Raw genomic sequence first — 25026 nt, 5'->3', positions numbered from 1 at the left:
GTGTAGTTGTGTAGATACAAAATTTTTGCACAATTCTCAGTTGGTTTGGTTTCATTATTTGACCGACTTAATAATTGGGTGATAATTTTTATACTGTCTTGATATTAGATTAGTTTACATCACAAAATTTTAAACAGCCATAATAAGTTTTAGTATAATATAGAATATAATAGATTTCAAAATTACACAAACTCAGCACAAAAAGTTGCATTTTAAAAGGGTAAATTACTTCAAAGTTTTCAAAAGTGCTATCCCATTGGATTTAGAGTTGTTTAACTGACATGTCATACTTTCTCATATTAGAATTCAGTGCATGTTGTCTGTTTCTTTATCAAAACCTCATTGGTAAATTTATACATTCTTTCCCTTTCAGCTTATAAGCTAAGAGATATAAATACCCAGCTTTCACATTAGTCTTAATCAAAAAGCCTAACTTGCAAACCCTAATCAATGTGAACCGGATATTAATTGTTGTTTATTTTGCATATAAGAGAAGGGCAGTCAATTATTGACAAAACACAATTAATAACTACGCACATATGACAGAATATGTACATACACCTGTGCTTATACACCTGTGATTATACACCCTGTAGTTCAAAATATCTAAAGGGTAGTCAATATGAGTGCTAGCTAACAGTAATGACTACATACTGTAGAATAAGTTATTGCAGACATTTAAGTTTTATAAGCTACAGATTGACTTATCCATTAATTTTATGAATGCATGGGTTAGCACATGACATTTTTAATATTCGGAACCTAATGATGAAGGCACATACTTTTCACCATGTATATAAGAAAATAAATTAATATACTTAACTGGCTTTAAATGTATACTGCTTTAATGGCTTTGTGGTGTTATTGTGGCTTTACTGCCGACAAAATTAATAATATAAAACAATTACACCACACCAACAGTTACAGTTACAGTAGTCCTTAGTATATTATCTCCTACTGACCACTTCAACTATACTATGGAGCTATCGACATTTTAACTACTGGTAGGTACTGTATGAGTAATATAATATAATGATTTAGCTCTGATGTGTGTTTTTATGTACATACGGATATACAGTGCCTTGTTTTCTCAATTGTAGGTACCAATATCAAGAATGTCTGGTAGTGCATCAACATTTTTGCTAAGTGCAGTAGCCATAAATACTTTGTTTATGGTAGTTACTGTAACAACTGAATTTACTCATTCTAATGCACTATTGACAAATTGTTCCACAACAGATAGACAATTTAAATGTGAAAGTAGATTGAGTAATAACCAGAGGTAAGTAGTATATGTGGATAATTACTTTATACATGCAGTATACAAAGTGGTGATCTTTTTACTGTACGTATATAGCCAAACATGTATAAACCGATACAGAGCTAACCTTGCATTGTATCAGACAGGACATAAGTACATTCAGAGGTATTGTTGCATATTAGCTGTATATGCAATACATGCATATAAGTACATGCGTGCAACTTTTTCTTACTAAATTTCTGCATCGTAACTTTTATCCACAGACAAAAGGAACATTAATTTAAAGCTTCAGTTGATATATTCATCTATCAATGTACTTGCATCACAGTTACTTACAAGTGCTATATATGGAATTGTGCTAGATAAAGAATGTACACATATTTTTAAAGGTAGAAATTTTTATAACCCAAATCTGTTATTATATAGCCAACTTGTTTACCTAGTCCTTGTTGCCAGACTACTTCAAACTACAACACTGACTTATGTAGGTAAATAAAACCTACCTAGAAGAGAAATTATTGTGACTGCATTACAATCACGATGCCAAGCATACTACAATGGTCATCTTTTCAAAATGCAGTAAACAAGCATGCCCATCTTAAAAAACTATCATCTTATTAACTTGCAAAATTAATACAGCAAAGCCTATTATGTCATCCATATACACCTCTTACAAAATTATATTGATCCTCAAGTATCAGAGTAAGAAATAATGAGGTTGTATGCCTTCCATTATTTATTAATCATATTGTATAAATGAATGTATTGATTCGTACAGTTTTGTAACAGTATTTCTTATTTACATAGTTACAGAGCTTGCTACAATATCTTCCCCAGTGACAATCAGTGCAGGCTTCAAGCAAAACCAGAACCATTTTTAGTACCATTGCCTCAAGAGAATAGTTCATCAGATATTATAAGGGGTCGAAATGTATCTGTGCTGTACACTATTATGACACCAATTACTCCTGAAGATGTTTATCCTGACAACACATTTTGCAAATATTCTTTGATGCCACAGAAAAGAAAAAAAAATCATCAGTTCTCCTATGTCTTTGATAATAAATGTCCATTTGATGTAGAGATAGATAGTGTTACTGAAAGGAGATGTGCTGATTGCATGGAATTCCAACACACCATGAATAGAAATGACCGTAAGATGATTTTTTGTGGAGACTCTGTCGATCCCATGCTGAATGACAGTGCAAGCACATTGAGTAAAATTGAACTCACATTCAAGTCAGATGGCTCAATTGGTCGCAAAGGAGTTAGTTTCCGCATAGCTGAAATTATTGTCGAAGTTAGTTGAGTTCATGTAATTAACTAAGCATGCATATACACGAAGCTTGGCTAGTAAACATCTCGTAACAAATTTATCGTGCATTATAATAGATACACACTTTACATAATGTTAAAATTTTCTAATTGAATAGAGGGTAGTTTCAGAGCTACCAAAAGCCATTCTTGAAATTTTATATACCATTATTCTATGATTACAAGTTTCAGCCTTTTTCTGTACAGTTCTACTGTACACTAATTTGGGGCAATTATTTTATTGTGTATTTAAGCTGTATTATTCAAAAAAAATGAGGGAATGGAGTTATTATTATTATTAGTAATAATTAGCAAAGCCCTGCAAGGGTAACACACTAAATGTACAAATACACAAATACAAATTTGATAATAAAGTAGATAGGGATTCTATAAATTGTTCAAGAGTCAAGCCAGTGATGTTCCATTCGGGGAAATGTCGGTGGATACTAGATAATGGCAATACTTAAGAGGGTGTTGAGATTGAGTACTGGAGTATGATTGGCAGGGTTGTTTGGCGCTATAGTGCTATACGTTACCTGGTCCTAATTGTGTGTTTTTGAGTCTACAAAGCCATCTTACTACTTCTCAAAGTCTTCATTAGTCACAAGGGTTACCAAGAAACCAAGCAAGGCTGATTTTAGATGGACGTGATGTCTCTGTCATTAAAGATCCTAACCCCCAGACGCATACGCTGTTGTGCCGTGGCTTAGTTTCTTTTAAGGGTACCACCAAAGGTCAAAAAACTATTGTACTTTAACTGTCTGCTCTCGTGTTTTATTAATACTAGAATTGTCATCATGGCAACCCCTTGTACTAAGAGGAAACGACCTCCAATGAACTCTCCAGGTGATACTTCAACAATTTGTCCAATTTGTTTGGATCCTATTATTGATGCCACTGAAGACAGAGGGGAACAAGGCAATTTACTGTGAAAGTACTTGTAATGCTTGGATCCACCGGCAATGTGCCGGACTCTCACAGACTCTCTACAAAATGTTGCAGGAAGGAGAAGATCCATTTTACTGCCCACACTGTTGTCTAAGCATTCAAGAAAATCAATTGCAAGAATTAAACCTACCATTGATAATCTCACTCAAGAAGTAACAGCTCTGAAAGTTTCAGCATCTCCAATCAATGAGGTTATTAACCCACTAGGCTCTTCTCCAAAGCCAGAACCGGATATACAGTCAACCCCTGTTGTTTCCGTCACCAACAGGCAGACACAATCAGCAACAACTGCTAAAACGTTTGACAAGGCAGATGATAAAGCACAAGGAGATCGCAAGTTTAATGTAGTAATATATGGAATAAAGGAATGTAGTAAGGGGACTCCTAGGAATGAACAGCTCACTCACAACTTAGATAAAGTTATATCCATTGTTACAGAAGGTGAAAACTCCATTAATCCCTATCTATTTGTGTTCTACTGAGACTAGAAAAGTATCGTGACCAATCTACAAAACCACGCCCAATACTAGTTAGACTAACCCAAACTATTAATGTATCACTGCTCTTATTTAAAGCTAAATCACTTTCTAAAGATATCAGAATCAAACCAGACATGTCAAAAGAAGAAAGAATAATTGAGTCACTTCTTCTAAAAGAGATGGGGTCTCTAATCCAAAATGGTATTGAGCGTAAAGTCATTAGAATTTGTTATAATAAAATGTTTGTCCTCAACAATTAAACTACATGGCCAAATCATTCACCCTTTCCCAATCTCCACAAACTGAAACTGCAATGGAGTCCTCCAACAATTGACTAGTTCCTGGTACACCCTAAAACATTTCTTTTAACTTAACAAATGATTCAAATGCTTTTACCAATGATAACTCCGAAATAATTTCTAGTGATATCAATACTGTAAGCAGTATCAATAACTCGCATGATTACAATCAACATTGAAATTTCTGTCCCACATGACACTCAACCAAATGATCTGCACATTTGCTTAATGAATACCAGAAGTCTCATCAACAAACTATCCAATTTCCAATCTTTTATTTGTTCATCTGATTTTAGCATTTTGTGTATCACCGAGACTTGGTTATCTCAAGATATATTTGACAATGAAATATACCCAATGGCTACACCATTTATCGTAAAGATAGAGATTCTAGAGGTGGGGGTGCCGTAAAGGATAACATCACTAGTAGACAATTGTCATCCCCATCTAATGTTGAGATCTTAACTGTTCTCATCTCTACATCAAATCCATTTATAATCAGTGTTGTTTACATTCCTCCAAACTCTTGTGATACTTACCATGAGCTGCTGCATATTTACCTTACCAACATAGTCAATGAATCAAGTCCAATTATTCTGTTGGGAGATTTCAATCTCCCTGATGTTAACTGGGCCACTTATAATGGTTCCTCACCAAAATCTAACAAATTTTGTGACTTACTGTTTCAGCTAAACCTCTTTCAACTGGTTGATGAGCCAACCCACAATCAAGGAAATACTCTGGACTTAATAATTGCTAACAATGAAGATATTATGTACAACATATCTATTCACCCCCATTACCAACTGATATCATCTGATCACTTTATTGTCTCCTTCAGAGTTAAGTCACATGCAGACCAAACACCTCTCATATACTCCACTAGTTATCTTTGATTACTCTAAAGCCAATTATCCTGGCCTCATCAATTACCAATCTCATATTGACTATACTGCCTGTGAACAGCTAACTGACATAGACTCTATCTGGCTCTTTATCAAGAACAATATAACTAGGGGAATGGACCTGTTTAATCCTAAAATTAGAACCACCTCTTCTCAGTTTCCAAAATGGTACACTTCAAATATACACTATTAGATTAAGTGTCTTCAAACTCTATGAAAGAAACACAAATCTCATCCTACTGATCACAATTTTAATCATATAAAAACAGCAGATGATAACCTCCAAAACAGCATCCAACAAGCCAAGGCCAACTTTTAGCAAATCTAGTCCACAATTTTGCCTTCAGTAATGACTCAAAAATATATCAGCATGTAAGAAACATCACTAAATCTGCTTCTATCCCTGCTACAGTCTTCTTTGATGATAGTTCTGCCACCCATGACATTGATAAAGCAACAGGTACTTTTACTCTGTGTTCTCTCAGAGTACCTACTCCCTACCTCTATTTGAAGACATGCCTACTACAAATTCTACCACTGACTCTGTTAATATAACTGAAGACGAAGTCTACACTGCTTTACTATCTCTTGACTCTTCAAAGGCCACTAGTATTGATGGAATTAGTCCTGCTGTCCTAAAAAACTGTGCTATTGTTTTAACCAAACCTTTACACTATTTATTTTCATATGTCATTTACCATTGTGTCTTCCTTCCGAATGACAGATACATTGCATCACCTCTATTTTCAAAGCTGGCAACAAAAATTGTGTTACTAATTATAGACCTATATCCCTACTCTGCATTGTGTCCAAGGTACTCGAACATATTGTTCATGAAAAAGTTACAAATTCTATTGCTAGTCATATCTCTACCTCACTATTTGGATTCATGTAAGGACGCTCAACTTTGCAACAACTTCTTATCTTCCTCAAAGATATTTATGAACACGAAGCCCAAACAAATGTAATCTATTTATACTTTTCTAAAGCTTTCAACCAAGTTCCTCACAATGAACTACTTCTAAAATTGTGGCAAATTGGCATTACTGGCAACCTGTGGTGGTGGTTCAAAACATATCTCTATAATAGATACCAATGTGTACGACTCAGTGGTTCCTTTGTTGTTATTGTTATTGTTATTGGTGCTTTACAATGACCAGCACTGAAAGTCTGCAGCCTTAGGATTACCTAACCTAATTACAAGGGCTTATACTTAGTGACTTATAGTTGAAAAGGTGTAACAGAAAGGGGCCAAAGTAAGGAAAAGAATCCCTCCAACCCCAGGATTCGAACTGCAGGTCTTACTCAACTCTACTTCCAGTTTTATCAGGTGTTCCCCAGGGGAGCATCCTTGGCCCCCTTTTGTTCTTAGTTTACATTAATGATTTGTATCTATCCAGTCATCACTCCAATGCTTTATCTTTTACAGATGACACTAAATGCTATAAACTCATTTTTGAACTGCTTGATTCTATCAAACTCCAGGATGACCTCAACTCCTTATTTGACTGGTCTCAAGACTCAAACTTATCTTTTAACACTGAGAAATTTATTCACCTCTCTTTAATACAAAGTTCCCTACTTCTTACAACATTGACGATTTCTCGATATTATCTAGCAACACCCATCGTGACCTGACCTATCCTAAAGAAACCACTATCACTACATTTCTATCCAAAGCTTATCGAACCCTAGGATTGCTTAGACATACATTCAGCCATTCTATTAACACTACAACTAAAAGAACTCTGTACATAGCACTAGTAAGGTCCCAGCTACTGTATTGTTCCCCATTGTGGCATCCTTACCTTATCCAAGATATCTCTGCTCTTGAAAGAATACAGCACCGAGCTACCAAATACATCCTCAATGATTATGTTTCTGAATATAAAACTCGCCTTCAATCCACTACCTTTAATGCATATTTATGACCAGTGTGACATTCTGTTCTTCATAAAATCAATTCAAAATCCATCCAGTCATTTAGACATCCGGACCTTATCAAATTCTGTCATCATTCTACTAGGTCTTCTTCCAGTAACAAACTTGAACATGTTTTTACGTCATCTAATCAACAAAGAAATTTCTACTTCAACAGACTTCCTCGAACTTTCAACAGCTTACCAGTAATTGACTTAATCCTTTGTTACCATTAAATTTCAACTAAATAAAATCCTATGGCAGCATTTTATGAGAAACTTCGATCCAGAAAACCAGCATAGTTTCCACTTTACATGTCCTTGTAGCATCTGCTCCAAACATCCCAAGCCACCCAACTTTGATACACTTAGTAGCTAATTGTAATTATATAAGTAATGATAAGTTCTAATTTAAGTTATGGGGTCTGGTACTTACCAGATTACCTTTAGTGCAATTGTACACAAACTCACTTTTACTGTTGTGCAACCATGTACACCTGTAACATTGCACTATAAAGCTAATAATTGAATTGAATATTCATTTCCCACAACTGCTATAGTAACACATTATTCTCATAGCTGTTGTGCCCTAACTTCCTGTAAGTGTGCACCTGGTTCTACTCTACATATGTTCATATTTTCTCTTGCAAAGCATCCATGCGACAGACAAAAGGTAACAAAGCAAAAAGGGCATGCAATAGTATAAGGATCATGCAGGTTTCATAATAATGTCTTTAAAGTTTCTAAGGGTATTCCAGTATCCAAAATATTTTATAAAAAATTCCCCAATAGAACCCTACAGTAGCACAAAATAACAACTCACATTTATTTGGTGATTGCTCTGCCATCCGAGCTCCTATTAAGATGAACCTTGGTATGGGTTTGGCCATACCAGGGTTTATGACAATGGCCTGACAATGGACAAAATATTTATTTTTACAAATTTCCCATTTTTCAACCATCACTGAATTTGGCAGGACATTATGTTCATTCAAAGTATTGGGGGAAGCCTACTATCTGAACTAAATGTATGACATTTTATTCTACCAATACTACCAATTGGTTGCTATAAAATGTTAAAACTTGGGAGGGAGGGACCCAACCCCTAGCCTCTGCTGTCCCAAAACCCCATAAAAGCAGTAGTTTTGTGGCTTTGACAAACAGCACTCAGGCTACTTGGCAGCACAACAGGCAAAGTGTAGGAGAGTGTATAAAGGATGGTATGGAATACTAGAATGGTGGAATGGAATTTTTAAAAGTTCTGACTTTTCCCTGTTCTCAAATGGGAAATCCAGTTAGCTATTGATGGTGATACTTCTCGTAAGGATTTACAATTATTTCTATTGCAGTTTTATATTATGCAATTTGAATACCTACAGAAATGTAAAAATCCTGGCAACACATGCAGTGTACATATAGCTCTGACATAATACATGTTGTGGAGCATCAAACAGAACAAGTAATGCAAGTCATAATAGTCTAGTTTTGTATGCAATGTTATGGATGCATGCTATATGAATCATACACATAGTTACTACTAAGATAACAACTCCAGTTGCTGTATTTATGTTCAAATTTACATGTACATAGTAGCTTCATTTCTACTCTTCATTCTGCTGTACATTAATAACTTAATTTTGTTACAGTTAGCATGAAAATAATTCCACTCCACCATTCCAGTAGTCCATTCCACTGTTTATACACTTCCAAAGTGCAATGCATTTGATTGTTAGGAACTTTTCCCTGACACTTTACAATTGTTACCATAAGCCCTGATCAATACACTAATCATTGTGGAAATCTAACGTAGTTTGAATTCTTAGTTTTAACATGCGTGTTATATTTACATCTAACTAAGTTTTGTGTTGCCTTGTAATCTTTAAGAGATATTATAGTGTATGCAGAATATATTATATATATATATAAATGTGCTGTCAGATGGAAGGTATTCAATAGTGGCCACTTTAAAGCTGTGGTTACTTTGCTTGAGTTAGTGATTTTCAGCTACACAGCAATTTTCGTATGGTTGTGTCATTCACTGCCTTAGGTATTATAGCATCATTGCAACACCTCTGCTTTTAGTTGTTTAGCTTGATTTTCTATATTTTTACTTACTTGAGATAGCCACTTGCCTAACATTATACACCATTGTGTTGACAAGTATGCATTAGGTTAAACAAACTTTGCTCAGCACAAAGCATACAAAGTCCACTAAACTCTAAAATTACTCTCAGTACATGTACAAAGTAGTAGCTAGAAGTAACTGCAAATCAAAACAGTCCAAGATGGCTTCCTAATTCAATTATTCTTTAGAGAGTCTTTGGACAGTTAGTTTTGAAGCACTATGCATGTCATCATTTAAGTATTTGTATTTTAATTAAGTGTCTTTATTTCTGGTGTTTATTTGTGTTGTTGTGTATCTTTGTTTGCTGTTTACAGGGTTCCACTGAAAATCAGCTTAAGCTGAGTGGACTCCCTGTTTAAATATTACAATTACAAGTAGCCAATTCCAACCCAACAAACTATATATTGTTGAGATCAGCAATTAATGCACCATCTATTGAGCACCATATACAAATGTCATTTTCCAAATTTAAAATAGGGTTGGAATTCCTACTTTAAGTTTGAGGTGTGAACTTTCAGACAATGATAATTATCTCTTAATAAATAGCTGTCAGACAATTTACCAGCTTTATCCTCCTTATTTACATCTACAGGTGCTCATATTACAGTTCATTGACAAATATGACAAAACCATGAAAATATATTATATAGACAAACAAGAAACACCATTTATAAGAAAGCTTAATTGATCTGGCATGAACTGCATACAGGATTATTCTTGTGTGATGTCTTTTTCTTTAGTTTGTAAAATTGTGTTTAGGGAAATCTCAATAGAATGCATGTACCTTGGATCTTCCAAACCAATATCAAAACTTGATGTGCCAACAGTAATTTTTAATCATCAGGGCCACTGTAACAACGCCTTAATCATTACATAGACATTTGCCATTTACAAACTGACAACTTACTTATAATTATAACTACACATCTGTCCTCCATATGAAGTACACAGGTACCGATGTCAAGCTTCTGTATATTGCTATTAAATGCATCTAATGTTACAGTGGAAATTTGTTGTAAATTTCTGCTAGAATTTAAGTGTTGAAGGCCCACCTGGGTCTAAAGGAAGCAGGGGGTTTGCTGGTAAGAGAGGACAGACTGGCTCAGATGGAGTTAAAGGGCCACCTGGTCAGAAGGGTAAAGTTGGAAATACAGGAAATGATGGTGTGCAGGGTGATAAGGGAAGTAAAGGTATAAAAGGGTCTGTAGGGAGCTCTGGACGTAAAGGAATAAGAGGGCCTAAAGGAAAAGCAGGTAATATTATCTAGGTAAATATATGTATGTATTGGTTGTTTTTAAGGTCCTCCTGGTTTACCTGGTACAGCATGCAAATGTCCTGGAATTCCATCACCATACTGCATATCCAGTTAGTAAAAACTTTCACTTATATATATAAAAATATGTATGTATGTATGTATGTATGTATGTATGTATGTATGTATGTATGTATGTATGTATGTATGTATGTATGTATGTATGTATGTATGTATGTATGTATGTATGTATGTATGTATGTATGTATGTATGTATGTATGTATGTATGTATGTATGTATGTATGTATGTATGTATGTACGTACAGTGTGGATATTATACTAATATGTTTTAACTTGTGACCAAAAGAAAGATAATGGTCAGGGCTGCCCAGAGAAATTAAGGGGCCCAGGGCAAAGAGTTAAAGTGGGGCCCCAGGGGCAAAGAGGGTTCCACTCTGAAACTGAATCACAACTTTAGCCTATCTGTAAGTCGAAGACAAAGAAAAATAAGTCATTTCATGCTGGCAATGACAATAGCTGCTCCTCACCAACTATCTCTTTATTCATAAGCTTGCTACACTGCTCCTCTGAAGAATACTATGACTCTCTATTAGAGTATAGAGATCTTTACTGCTCTATTAGAGTATATCGATCTTTTAAACAGGTATTCAAGGGGCCCCAGGCCCCTTTCAGGCTGGGGCCCAGGGAAAAATGTCTCCAGTTGCCCCCCATTCCCTTATGGATGGGCGGCCTTGATAATGGTGCCCATGTAAAACGTACTGTTCTAACTTCTATTAGAGCATGGCTTTCTCATGGGCTATATAACATGACTTTGCTTATTATGCTAGCATTATTCTTGATGCTTCAGGCAGCTACGTACCGTAATTTCCTTTATGAAATGATTTTCGTATACAAAATAAATTTGTACGAAAATTCTTGCACGAAAATTTTATACAAGATCGAACTACTCTAATAGAGCAGTCATTTACGTATAAATCATACGAAAATATTTTTACACGAAATTTTTTTATCACGAAAAATTTTTGCATGAAAATAAAGCTAATTATGGTATCATGCTCAAATTATGCCAGAATAATGGAGCATATGTATTATCATAAAGTGTGCTTTTTGCTTATTAGAACAAGGTACTGCTTTTGAAATAAGGTTTATTGTTTGTCTTATTATAATATCATGTATGTATTTGCCTCAAGTACATTAACTATATTCTGTAACTGTCTCACACACAGTAACTGGAGTACCTGGTAATCCTGGTGATATTGGCATGAGAGGTACAACAGGGCCACGTGGTCTTCGAGGTTCCCAAGGTGCTTCAGGTACAAATGGAAGGAGTGGGCCTCGTGGTAAGACAACTTGTAAAATGTATAAGGAATAATTATGTTGGCATATAGGTCTCTGTGGTGATCCAGGAAGGCCTGGTAATAAAGGAAATCCAGGTATTAGAGGGTCTGCAGGACCACCTGGCTTACCAGGTGCTCCAGGAGAACCAGGACTATCTCGTTGCCCTGGACTTAACAAGAGGGATATTGAAAACCTGCGAGTTGTAGTAAATAAACTGAATGTGCCTATGCATAAGAGTTACTTTGATGCATGGAGAGGTCAAAATCATCCACTAAAACCAAATGAAATTATCCTAAGGCACTACTTGGAAGAAGATAATGAAACTAGCAGTTTTAACTACACTCATGCACTTGCTGATAAAAGTCAATTTCACATTAGGAGAGGGACCATATTAACTGCATGGGCAACCAACAAAGAAGAGATGCTCTCTAAACTTGAAGAATATGAAAAGTAGGTTTTACTTATCAAACCTTTACGTACACATAACCTTCAATTCACTATTTATTTGATCTGTTAATCTGAATACACCACAACATTGCTGTTAATTACATGTGTTCAATTTGCACATATTCTAGACATTTGGAATTGGATTTAACACATCAAAGAATAAAACATTCAGCAGCATCTATGTATAGAGGCTTTCCTACAGTATCATCATTCTGTCCTAAAGGACGCCGTGGACTACGTGGATCTCCTGGACCATCAGGTCCACCTGGTAATAAAGGGGAAAGAGGACCAACTGGTTTTCCTGGACCAAAAGGTATGACATCATTTATTATTGTATCATTATTGTTTTGTTAACAGTGTTACCAAAATTTAGCCACTTTGTCACAATTCAAAAGCCATAGTTGAGATATGATACTGCAGGGTACCAACTTCATTATGCTTGAAATCATTAAATAGCTAGTACTCTATATTACACCAAAATCTCCAGTGTAAATAAATATCTAATCCAAAACAGCCAAGCTGTAAAAAATGGGTGCGGCCCTCAAAAAGGCTATGGTGAAAAAAGATGTGAAATCCAAGATGGCGGCCAAGAAATGGCTGTGATGGTAGGTTAATGGTAAAAATTTTAATAACAACAATTCAGGTGAATTTTTGTGCCGCTTGGTCCAGGCACAAAATTCACCTGAATTGTCATTATTAAATTTTTTACCATTAACCTACCATCACAGCCATTTCTTGGCCGCCACCTTGGATTTCACATCTTTTTTCACCATAGCCTTTTTGAGGGCTGCACTGTTTTTTTTTTACAGCTTGGCTGTTTTGGATTAGATTTCATTTCTTTTTGTATTTGTATACCCCAAAGCTGGCCTATGGCTGGCTTTGGGGCTTTTTAAACCTATCTTTTTTTCTTTACCACAGGAAGAAGAAAAGATGAAGTAGATGTACTTTAAATATTTTATCAGTAAATGTACAAATTATATATATAATACATATTTTTATTACAGAAATCTCCATGGTGGTTTCTTTTTAACTGAACACTCTACAAGGTGACTTCTTCTAGATTCTCTCTCTACAGGGTGAATTGTTTGTAGCTGAACGATCTACAAGGTAACTTCTTCTAGCTGATCTCTCTACAAGGTGATTTGTTTGTAGCTGAACTATCTACAAGGTAACTTCTTCTAGCTGATCTCTCTACAGGGTGATTTGTTTGTAGCTGAATTCTGTCCAGGTGATATACTTGCAGCTGAGCTCTTTACAGAATGGTTTCTTTGTAGCTGAACTCTCTACAAGGTAACTTCTTCTAACTGATCTTTCTACAGGGCAATTTGTTTGTGGCTGAATTTTCTACTGGGTGATTTCTTTGCAGCTAAACTCTCTACATGGTGATTTCTTTGTAGCTAGAGCAAATACGGAACAAACAACTACGTGCTAGGCTAAGTGAGCTCAACAAGCAGGATAAATTGTATCGGATTAAGAATGGTAAAATAGTTCTAAGAGAAGCTTCCTAATTTAGACCAACTCCATCATATCAAGCCATATAATATCACGATCAAAGTAGCTACAGAACAGATTTTAGCGATGCAGTGTCTCAAGCAAGTATTGTGATGAACTTGATCAGAAACTCTTGAATAATTTTATAAGATATACAATATATGCGTCATACTCCTTAATGGAGGTTTTGCATATTAAACTACTGGCATCAAATTGGATATGGACAGACTAAAAGGCCCTCGGCCTATTATTAAGTTACCTGTAATGATTGTACATTGTCCATAATTTAATACTAATACTAGCTGAACTCTCTACAAGGTAATTTCTTCTAGCTGATCTCTCTACAGGGAGATTTGTTTGTAGCTGAACTATCTACAAGGTAACTTCTTCTAGCTGATCTCTCTACAGGGTGATTTGTTTGTAGCTGAATTCTGTACAGGTGATTTGTTTGCAGCTGAGCTCTTTACAAAATGGCTTCTTTGTAGCTGAACTCTCTACAAGGAAACTTCTTCTAGCTGATCTCTCTGCAGGGAGATTTGTTTGTAGCTGAACTCTCTACAGATGATTTGTTTGAAGCTGAACTCTCTAAATGATGGTAGCTGAACTGTCTACAAGGTAACTTCTTCTAGCTGATCTCTCCACAGGGTGATTTGTTTGTAGCTGAATTCTGTACAGGTGATTTTTTTGCAGCTGAGCTCTTTACAAAATGGTTTCTTTGTAGCTGAACTCTCTACAAGGTAACTTTTTCTAGCTGATCTCTCTACAGGGTGATTTGTTTGTAGCTGAACTATCTACAAGATAACTTCTTCTAGCTGATCTCTCTACAGGGAGATTTGTTTGTAGCTGAACTCTCTACAGGTGATTTGTTTGAAGCTGAACTCTCTAAATGATGGTTTCTTTGTAGCTGAACTCTCTACAAGCTAGCTGTTCTCTCTACAGATAGATTTGTTTGTAGCTGAACTCTCTACATGATGGTTTCTTTGTAGCTGAACTCTCTGCAAGGTAACTTCTTCTATTGATCTCTCTACAGGGCGATTTGTTTGTAGCTGAATTCTACAAGGTGATTTCTTCTAGCTGAACTATCTCTTTCCATATAGTTGCATGAACTCCCTACAAGGTAACTTCTTCTAGCTGATCTCTCTACAGGGTGAATTGTTTGTAGCTGATCTCTATACAGGTTACTTGTTTCTAGCTGATCACTTGAATTCTCTTCAGGGTGACTGCTTTATTAGGATGACTGCTCTATTAGGATGACTGCTCTATTAGAGTATCCGGCTCGATCTCGCACTTGCTACACCAAGTTGGATTTCGTGTTATAACTCCGTGGCTTTAAGTCTGATTCATCTACAACATTGATGAGCCTTTCTAAGATGATTACTCCATCTGTACAACGATTTCCAAAGCATTACCCAAAGCGGTTCATCTGGTAGGCGCGGCAAGCAGTCGTTTTTTTATTAGCTAATCTCGATTGCGTAATTGTTACACACTGTTGGTTTTTTCGTTGTATCTTCCTGGTTTTAAGCTCGATTTCTTTCAAACACAAAAGGTTTGAGGTTCAACAGTTAACCTATTCACCCACCGATTTTCAGCTTCTTCCCTTACGCGGTTTACCCTGTAGGCATGACAACATATTGGTCTTATTTTTCGTGAATAATCGCTCATAACTCTTTGCCTGTTTATCGTAGTCCAGCCAATGTTGGTACCGAGATGCGCCTTTATATCCCCTTTCTGTGTGCCAAATTTCAAGGCAATCGGATATAGCGTTCGCGTTTTATAGCAGTTTATGTAAGTGTGTGAAAAGAGGAAGAAAAATAAGAAGAAAAAAACGAAGAAACTAAGCCAATTTTTGAAGTCACATATCTCGGGAACGCTTGAAGCGATTTCGCTAAAATTTGGAATGTGGTGTGCTGAAGTTGGAGGGAGTGTCCACAGCAAAAATCGTATTGTTTCATCAAGGCAGCACAGAGCTACGGAGGTGCGAAAATTGCGTTTTTGTTCTTCCTGTCAATATACTACGGGTGTTGCGCACGGCACACTACCGTGTGTTTTGATATTAAGTGTTTTTACATTGCTAATATCTATTATGCTCTTTTGTGGTGGATTTTAGCAGTGTCTAAGTTACTTAGACCCATTTCATGTTATTATGCACACCAACAATAGTAGAGCTGGCAATGCATCACTACCTGAAAATTAAGTTTAAACATGTAACAAAAATTACAGGTGGAGTAATGGCTTGTTTCCACTAATTAATGCTATTTTTTTTGCTGCAAGCAGCTGTCAAGAGTGTTGAGGTACAACAATGACATAAAGGGTTTAGCCTTCAGACCACAGGGGTTTTACGTAATTTATAACCCTCAGGCCCTGTAGTAGTGCCTTCACTTCACTCAGGCATCATGACATAGGGCCATCAGGTTACTAAATTATGTACCCCTGTGGTCTGAAGTCCAACTATTACTTATGCACCTCATTGCACCGTATACAGTTTGTTGGCACAGTTTCTAGGACAATGATGATAACCTAAAGTGTACAATGACTTTTTACTGTGCCAATACATAATGTATCTCCCCTACAACAATATCAAGACACACGGTAGTGTGTCGTGCGGCCCAAGAAGCCGGCGCGTAACACCCGTGAGTATATTGACAGGAAGAAAGAAAACGCAATTTTCGCACCTCCGTAGCTCTGTGCTTCCTTGATGAAACAAGACGATTTTTGCTGTGGACATTCCCTCCAACTGCAGCACTCCACATTCCAAATTTGAGCGAAATCGCTTCGCGCATTCCCGAGATATGTGACTTCAAAAATTGGCTCAGTTTCTTCGTTTTTTTTTTTCTTCTTCTTATTTTTCTTTTTCTTGTCGCACACTTACAAAAACTGCTATAAAACGCGAACGCGTTATCCGATTGCCTTGAAATTTGGCACACAGAAGGGGGATATAAAGGCGCATCTCGGTACCAACTTTGGCTGGAATACGATAAACAGGCAAAGAGTTATGAGCGATTATTAACGAAAAATAACACCAATATGTTGTCACGCCTACAGGGTAAACCGCGTATGGGAAGAAGCTGAAAATCGGTGGGTGAATAGGTTAACTATTGAACCTCAAACCTTTTGTGGTTTGAAAGAAATCGAGCTAAAAACCAGGAAGATACAACGAAAAAACCAACAGTGTGTAACAATTACGCAATCGAGATCAGCTAATAAAAAAACGACTGCTTGCCACGCCTACCAGATAAACCGCTTACGGTAATGCTTTGAAAACCGTTGTACAGATGGAGTAATCATCTTAGAAAGGCTCATCAATGGTGTAGAAGAATCAGACTTAAAGCCACGGAGTTATAACACGAAATCCAACTTGGTGCGGCAAGTGCGAGATCGAGATACTCTAATAGAGCAGTCATCCTAATAGAGCAGTCACCCTGAAGAGAATTCAAGAGATCAGCTAGAAATAAGAAACCTGTATAGAGATCAGCTACACACAAGTCACCCTGTAGAGAGATCAGCTAGAAGAAATTACCTTGTAGGGAGTTCATGCAACTATGGAAAGAGATAGTTCAGCTAGAAAAAATCACCTTGTAGAGTTCAGCTACAAAGAAACCACCATGTAGAGAGTTCAAATCGCCCTGTGGAGAGATCAATAGAAGAAGTTACCTTGCAAAGAGTTCAGCTACAAAGAAACCATCATGTAGAGAGTTCAGATACAAACAAATCTCCCTGTAGAGAGATTAGCTAGAAGAAGTTACCTTGTAGAGAGTTCAGCTACAAAGAAACCATCATGTAGAGAGTTCAGCTACAAACAAATCTCCCTGTAGAGAGATCAGCTAGAAGAAGTTACCTTGTAGAGAGTTCAGCTACAAAGAAACCATTCTGTAAAGAGCTCAACTGCAAACAAATCACCTGTACAGAATTCAGCTACAAACAAATCACCCTGTAGAGAGATCAGTTAGAAGAAATTACTTTGTAGAGAGTTCAGCTACAAAGAAACCACCATGTAGAGAGTTCAGCTGCAAACAAATCACACTGTAGAAATACAGCCACAAACAAATTGCCCTGTAGAAAGATCAGTTAGAAGAAGTTACCTTTTAGAGAGTTCAGCTACAAAGAAACCACCCTGTAGAGAGATCAGCTAGAAGAAGTTACCTTGTAGATCGTTCAGCTACAAACAAATCACCCTGTAGAGAGATCAGCTAGAAGAAGTTATCTTGTAGAGAGTTCAGCTACAAAGAAACCACCATGTAGAGAGTTCAGCTGCAAACAAATCACACTGTAGAAATACAGCCACAAACAAATTGCCCTGTAGAAAGATCAGTTAGAAGAAGTTACCTTTTAGAGAGTTCTGCTACAAAGAAACCACCCTGTAGAGAGATCAGCTAGAAGAAGTTACCTTGTAGATCGTTCAGCTACAAACAAATCACCCTGTAGAGAGATCAGCTAGAAGAAGTTACCTTGTAGAGAGTTCAGCTACAAAGAAACCACCATGTAGAGAGTTCAGCTGCAAAGAAATCACCCTGTAGAAAATTCTGCCAAAAACAAATTGCCCTGTAGAAAGATCAGTTAGAAGAAGTTACCTTTTAGAGAGTTCAGCTACAAAGAAACCATTCTGTAAAGAGCTCAGCTGCAAACAAATCACCTGTACAAAATTCATCTACAAACAAATCACCCTGTAGAGAGATCAGCTAGAAGAAGTTAACTTGTAGAGAGTTCAGCTACAAAGAAACCATCATTTAGAAAGTTCAGCTTCAAACAAATCACCTGTAGAGAGTTCAGTTACAAACAAATCTCCCTGTAGAGAGATCAGCTAGAAGAAGTTACCTTGTAGAAAGTGAAGCTACAAACAAATCACCCTATTGAAAGATCAGCTAGAAGAAGTCAACTTGTAGAAAGTTCAGTTACAAAGAAACCACCATGTAGAGAGTTCAGCTACAAACTAGCCACCTTGTAGAGACATCAGCTAGAAAAGTTACCTTGTAGAGAGTTCAGCTACAAAGAAACCATTCTGTAAAGAGCTCAGCTGCAAACAAATCACCTGTACAGAATTCAGCTACAAACAAATCACCCTGTAGAGAGATCAGCTAGAAGAAATTACCTTGTAGATAGTTCAGCTACAAACAAATCTCCCTATAGAGAGATCAGCTAGAAGAAATTACCTTGTAGAGAGTTCAGCTACAAAAAAACCATTCTGTAAAGAGCTCAGCTGCAAAACAAATCACCTGTACAGAATTCAGCTACAAACAAATCACCCTGTAGAGAGATCAGCTAGAAGATATTACCTTGTAGATAGTTCAGCTACAAACAAATCACCCTGTAGAAAGATCAGTTAGAAGAAGTTACCTTTTAGAGAGTTCAGCTACAAAGAAACCATTTTGTAAAGAGCTCAGCTGCAAACAAATCACCTGTACAGAATTCAGCTACAAACAAATCACCCTGTAGAGAGATCAGCTAGAAGAAATTACCTTGTAGATAGTTCAGCTACAAACAAATCACGCTGTAGAAAGATCAGTTAGAAGAAGTTACTTTGTAGAGAGTTCAGCTACAAAGAAACCATTTTGTAAAGAGCTCAGCTGCAAACACATCGCCTGTACAGAATTCAGCTACGAACAAATCACCCTGTAGAGAGATCAGCTAGAAGAAGTTACCTTGTAGATAGTTCAGCTACAAACAAATCTCCCTGTAGAGAGATCAGCTAGAAGAAATTACCTTGTAGAGAGTTCAGCTACAAAGAAACCATCATGTGGAGAGTTCAGCTGCAAAGAAATCACCACTGCCCAAATTTCAAGGCAATAGCTCTTTCCAATCTGAAGTTATCAATTGTCAAAGTTGGCAAATTGGATGTGTGTGGAAGGCCCCTTTTTGCAAATCCGGTCACATATGTATTATATATATAATTTGTACATTTACTGATAAAATATTTAAAGTATATCTACTTCATCTTTACTTCTTCCTGTAGTAAAGAAAAAAAACATAGGTTAAAAAAGTCCCAAAGCTGGCCATAGGCCGGCTTTGGGGTATACAAATGCAAAAAGAAATGAAATCTAATCCAAAACAGCCAAGCTGTAAAAAAAGTGTGCGGCCCTCAGAAAGGCTATGGTGAAAAAAGATGTGAAATCCAAGGTGGCGGCCAAGAAATGGCTGTGATGGTAGGTTAATGGTAAAAATTTTAATAACGACAATTCAGGTGAATTTTTGTGCCGCTTCACAAAATTTACCTGAATTGTCATTATTAAAATTTTTACCATTAACCTACCATCACAGCCATTTCTTGGCCGCCACCTTGGATTTCACATCTTTTTTCACCATAGCCTTTCTGGCATGAGGGCCGCACACTTTTTTTACAGCTTGGCTGTTTTGGATTAGATAGCACATTACTGTAGCAACTTAAATAGGATGAACGTGTATATTATAAACTTATCACAATGGCTTACCTATGTGCAATGCATTAATAGCACTACGCTGTACATGTGTTAAATACGTACCATGTATTCTAAAGCATTTGATTGAGCAAACTCTTGTGAACTCATTATAATGACCCAGTCTTACAAAACCAGCCTTCCAATTGGCGCAACTCAAAATTCACAACTTGTCTTGATATTAAAATATAGCAAGTCATGCAGTTTTATGCAGCTACATAGCACAATTATGAGGCAAAGATTCAATAAATTCATAGGCATGTAAAGTTATGAGTTGTCATACTTGGATATCTGGAAAGGCTAACTATAAGATTGGTTTGTCAGACTGAGTCATAATTATATGATTAGACACATTTTGCAAGATAAACGTTTTCATGTGTTCTATCTATCTGTCTGTCATTAGCAACAATGAAAAACACCAAAATTATACTTTTGCAGAAAATGTAAAGTTCATTAATTTTCATGTGAACATTATGACATAGCTATAGCATTTCACAATCACAGGAGTTGTTGTGAAAGGGTTATTCAATCCCTAGAAAAGCAGCACATTAATTTACAGGAGATATTATACCTATAGTGAATTAATGTGAATATATTTTGGCTGAAGGTCCATTTGGTGATGCAGGAGACATTGGCAGTAAGGGTTGCCTTGGAGGTCCTGGAAATCAAGGCAAACCAGGAGCTATTGGACCCCCTGGTACAGTTGGAAAACCAGGACCACCAGGTAGAAGAGGATTACCATGTGAAGAAGAGCAGGTACTTAATATTACAGCATGAGTAGAATATCTTAGTTATTGACAGGGTCTGATGCAAATGTAATGTCAATAACTAAGGTACTCTATGACTGCTTTGATCTAACTGGCCTCTATTCAAGTAAAAAAATGTTTATTGCAAACAGTAAATGCAGCAAAAACATTTAAACACTATTAAATGTGTACCACATGCAGTCTTTCTGCAATCAAATATGTACAACATAATGATTAATTTAAAATATCAATAACCACGGTTCAGTGTCAGCATAACATGTTAATTGTAAGCTGCATACATCAATTTAACCACAACACTTCTATGTTGTCAAGGTGATAATTAAACATCTTACTGGACTGTTTGCTGGGAAATAACTACTGTACAGTTCCTAAACCAGTTTTAAAGCTTTGAAGCATGAATCACTAGGATATATATAATATGCCATTTATGAACAATAATTTTGCATTCACGATTAAGCAGTATCGGAATACGTATTAATAAGTGATCATCTCGAATCTATGGTGACATTTTAAGATATCATAAAAGAAACCATTATAATACAGTATCAATGAAAAACTAGTGCTTACAGTTTAGAAGCAAATATATAATATATTAGGCTTTGTTTTGTAACCCCCAAGAATGGTGGCAATCAGTGTAAACTTGTTCCTTCGAAACACCTAAATATAAATTTCTCTTAATAATTAAGATTGCACTTGGCCAACGTGGGAAACGAGAAGCTACTATTGGACCGCCAGGGGAGAAAGGGTGCAAAGGCAACCGTGGTGATCCAGGACAAAGTGGAGTGAGAGGCTTCACAGGAAATCCTGGTGATCCCGGGATTAATGGGCTTGATGGTGCCAGTGGAAGTAAAGGAGAAAGAGGTCTGTATGTATTTAAATTTTGATGTATATGTCATTGTAACTGAGTAGGAGTTGATGGAAAAAAAGGACCTAGAGGACTACCAGGGTATAGGGGACCACCAGGAGTCCCTGGCCTCCCTGGACCACCAGGCCGATTTCCCTGTGTTTGTAGATTGTTTAAAATCATTCTGAATGAGTTTTTTCTTATCCAACCCTCTGGAGGTGAAGTACATCAAAGAACAATCAACACCATTACTACTCAGATATTGCCTGGACCACCAGGCCCAATTGCAAACACTTACTGTATCCCAGGTCAGTCACTGTATTTCTACTGACAATGTAGACTATACAGTTGAATCTTTCAATAATGACCAAGAATATTGCCTTTTTGATTAATTTTTACTTTCAGATGCAAACATTATAGACTGTGAATTTAAAAGCCTGGGTTTGTATTAGGGATGCATTTCTGTGTATACAGTATTGAATTCAGGGAGTTTGCAAATAGTGATTTTTACCGTACAGTATATGCACTATAGACTTCAGTACTTTTATTATTTATTTTGCAGGACCTCCTGGAATACCAGGAAACTTTGGCTCACGTGGCCCTAAAGGCTTCAGTGGTGATAGAGGAACACCAGGAAGTCCTGGAAATAATGGAGAAGTTGGTCCTAAAGGAAGGAAGGGTAGTAAAGGCTTCAGAGGGGATACTGGTGCAGCAGGTATAATGTTGTTTTCAAAATTTGTAATTCATAGCCAAAAGCATACAGTATGTAGTTGTAGTACATTGTAGCTGTGATAAATTTCTAGTCACTAAATATATATTATATAGGGTCTGCTGGAAGAAGTGGGGCAGTAGGAGATGATGGCCCTCCAGGTAGCGCAGGGCCTGATGGGCCTTCTGGTCGAAAATGTCATTATTATGGAAGAAATACCAGAGCCAGTAAGTGTAAAGTAGAACACATGTGATACAGTAGTTCTGTATAAAATTGTGAAAGAGTTGCATTTAACAAAATTCAAATGAAGAGATGAACATTATGTACATGTAGCTATAGTTCATAAAATCCAGTAGAATAATACACAATATATATATATATAGAAATTATAGGTATTGTGTATAACCCATGCAGCTTTATTGAAAAGTGGTGCAAGACTATATGCTAGAAAAATATTGCTGACAGTTGTAATAATTCAGTACACATGCTGTGGTATAACTTTTACAACTAAACTTGCTTGTACAGCTAAAGATGGATGCCCTCCTGGAAGAAAAGGTGCAAAAGGAGTGAGGGGAGCTCGAGGTCCTCGTGGTTACCCTGGACGGCAGGGTCTAAAAGGAGTACGGGGTGTTTCCGGAATACCTGGCAAAAGTGGTCCAAAGGGAAACAGAGGATTACCAGGTCATCCAGGCAGACGAGGCCCTACAGGTGAAGTTGGTATACAAGGACCACCCGGCCCACCTGGATTACCAGGAACTCCTGGAAACAGAGACCTGTGTCCTGAATTTGATGGAGTTGATTTGGGACTGGTAAGTACACATAATTTTGTCTTCATTAATATTATGTGTCTTATAATTATGTACCTCTGTCAATGTTTCTACAGTTGCAAGCTAATCCAAAAGAATATGAAGCTATTCAACGACTAGCCTTCAGAAGAGAAAGAAATTTTGCCTGCTCTTTAACAGATGCCAGTCAGCCACTACTGCAAGAGTTAGCATTTGACATTTGCTATAGTACTGATGACTAGGACCGCAGGACAGAGAACCCTATGCACGCTTGTAACTCATACATACAAACATGAGCAGTACAAATATTTTCAGAAGGAAATTAATGCAGTGTTAAAAAGTATAGCTATATATCTTAAATATTGCATATGTACAAATTATATGCAGATAATACTCAATAAATGTTCCACATAGTTCCTTTATCATTAAATTGGTTTATGTGTACTCTTATCTCTTCACTAATCAAAGTAATTAATCTACAGTTTTTAACCATAAGCATTAACTGTATCACTTTTGAGTGTGTGTGCCATGCATGTGTTATATGCATGTGGGTGTAAATACAGGGAATTTCCCTAGTATAGTATGTGACTGGATTTTGGAAAATCACCCTTATGGGTGCATTGTTGATTCAGAGAAAAATGTATTATTAAAAGCATTGTTAGTCACCAGCCTTGACAACTACACATATGGATTTTTCACCAAATACTGTAACATTATTATTTTAGGAACATTTTAGTAATGTTAGTTTGTACATAAGTAGTTACTGTATTAGGTGTGTGTTTATATGTATGTTATGTGCAGGGCATAGGTGAAGAACAGCTTTGGTTGATGCTGCCTCCCTGTTAAAATAACAATTCATTGAAAAGAAAAAAACAATTTACAATCTTTAAGAGCACCTGGTGGCCAAGGAAACCTTGTAGAGCTTCCCCCATTTTAGATAGGTTTTTTTTTTGCCAGTGTTGCTGTATCATGAGTCTTCAGGGTGGTGGGGTGGGCAAGAGATAGACTACAAAATACACTACAATTACAAAATGGATGTGAGGATGATAAATGTGAAGGTAACAGACCACAAAACAGCCCGTCAGAGGCAGGAAATAGACTGAAATATTCACAAAACAGACATATATTACACATTCAGCTCTCTGCTCGTCTGTCCAGAGTGTACAAACTCTCCAACTGTTGAAATTGTTGGCCTGATAGTGTAGTGACTTCATGCTGATGTTATCTCATTTTTGGCTGTTGCACCTATATGGTTGATTTTGCTAAATCCGGTCACATAATTATGTATATGGTGGTCCTGGTGGATTTGATTTTGTCCTAGCCACGGAACTACAAACTAACACAAAGTTCCACATGGGGTACTTTGAAATAATGCATCACTCTCTGTCTAAGGATACATATACATGAAATTAAAAAGGAGAAAACAGCCTGACCACCTGGCAGACTCCGGACCTGTAAGAGTTTGAGTTTGGCTGCTGCCTAGGTCTAGTCATGTCATTTCTCTACCTTTTCAAACATAGTTTATGTAACAACTTTAAACATGCTGCAGGAACAGGCGTCCTACAGACCCTCAGCACTTGGTGCTGCCTTAATAAATAAAAATAATAATAAAGAATCTCCTGTAGGATTTCTTCCAGGTATTGTTTTTCTGTGTAAAAGTAGCTAAATCAAGTTTCCAGCCAATATCAATGTGAATTAACCTATAACAAAATTG

At 36.7% G+C, this 25026-nt stretch overlaps 1 protein-coding gene across 3 annotated transcripts; it reads left to right on the top strand.

Annotated features, from left to right (window-relative positions):
• Positions 1–926: 926 nt before the first annotated feature.
• Positions 927–23716, top strand: LOC136253128 (collagen alpha-1(I) chain-like). 3 transcript variants are annotated; one of them, XM_066045745.1, is made up of 15 exons: positions 927–1004; positions 1101–1282; positions 2069–2561; positions 10281–10503; positions 10550–10615; positions 11751–11864; positions 11913–12312; positions 12438–12622; positions 20815–20963; positions 21661–21835; positions 21884–22036; positions 22381–22533; positions 22644–22754; positions 23053–23336; positions 23411–23716. In XM_066045745.1, exons 2-15 carry the CDS (start codon positions 1116–1118, stop codon positions 23552–23554), a joined length of 2817 nt encoding a protein of 938 aa, XP_065901817.1. In that variant the 5' UTR covers positions 927–1004; positions 1101–1115; the 3' UTR covers positions 23555–23716. The 3 variants fall into 3 exon arrangements, with proteins under 3 accessions (XP_065901817.1, XP_065901816.1, XP_065901818.1); XM_066045744.1 differs by having other exon boundaries at positions 21884–22126; XM_066045746.1 differs by lacking the exon at positions 21884–22036.
• The last annotated feature ends 1310 nt before the right edge of the window (positions 23717–25026 follow it).

Source organism: Dysidea avara, chromosome 4 (genome assembly GCF_963678975.1).
Source record: "Dysidea avara chromosome 4, odDysAvar1.4, whole genome shotgun sequence".
NCBI lineage: Eukaryota > Metazoa > Porifera > Demospongiae > Dictyoceratida > Dysideidae > Dysidea > Dysidea avara.
This window is presented reverse-complemented; position numbering and strand designations above follow the sequence as displayed.

What these genes read in the sequence shown, in the direction of transcription:
- LOC136253128 (XM_066045744.1), top strand. Translation starts at nt 1,116, where the DNA reads ATGTCTGGTAGTGCATCAACATTTTTGCTAAGTGCAGTAGCCATAAAT. An exon ending in ATCACCATACTGCATATCCA is followed by an intron (nt 10,616 to 11,750) that starts GTTAGTAAAAAC and finishes TCTCACACACAG; the next exon opens with TAACTGGAGTACCTGGTAAT. An exon ending in AAACTTGAAGAATATGAAAA is followed by an intron (nt 12,313 to 12,437) that starts GTAGGTTTTACT and finishes CACATATTCTAG; the next exon opens with ACATTTGGAATTGGATTTAA.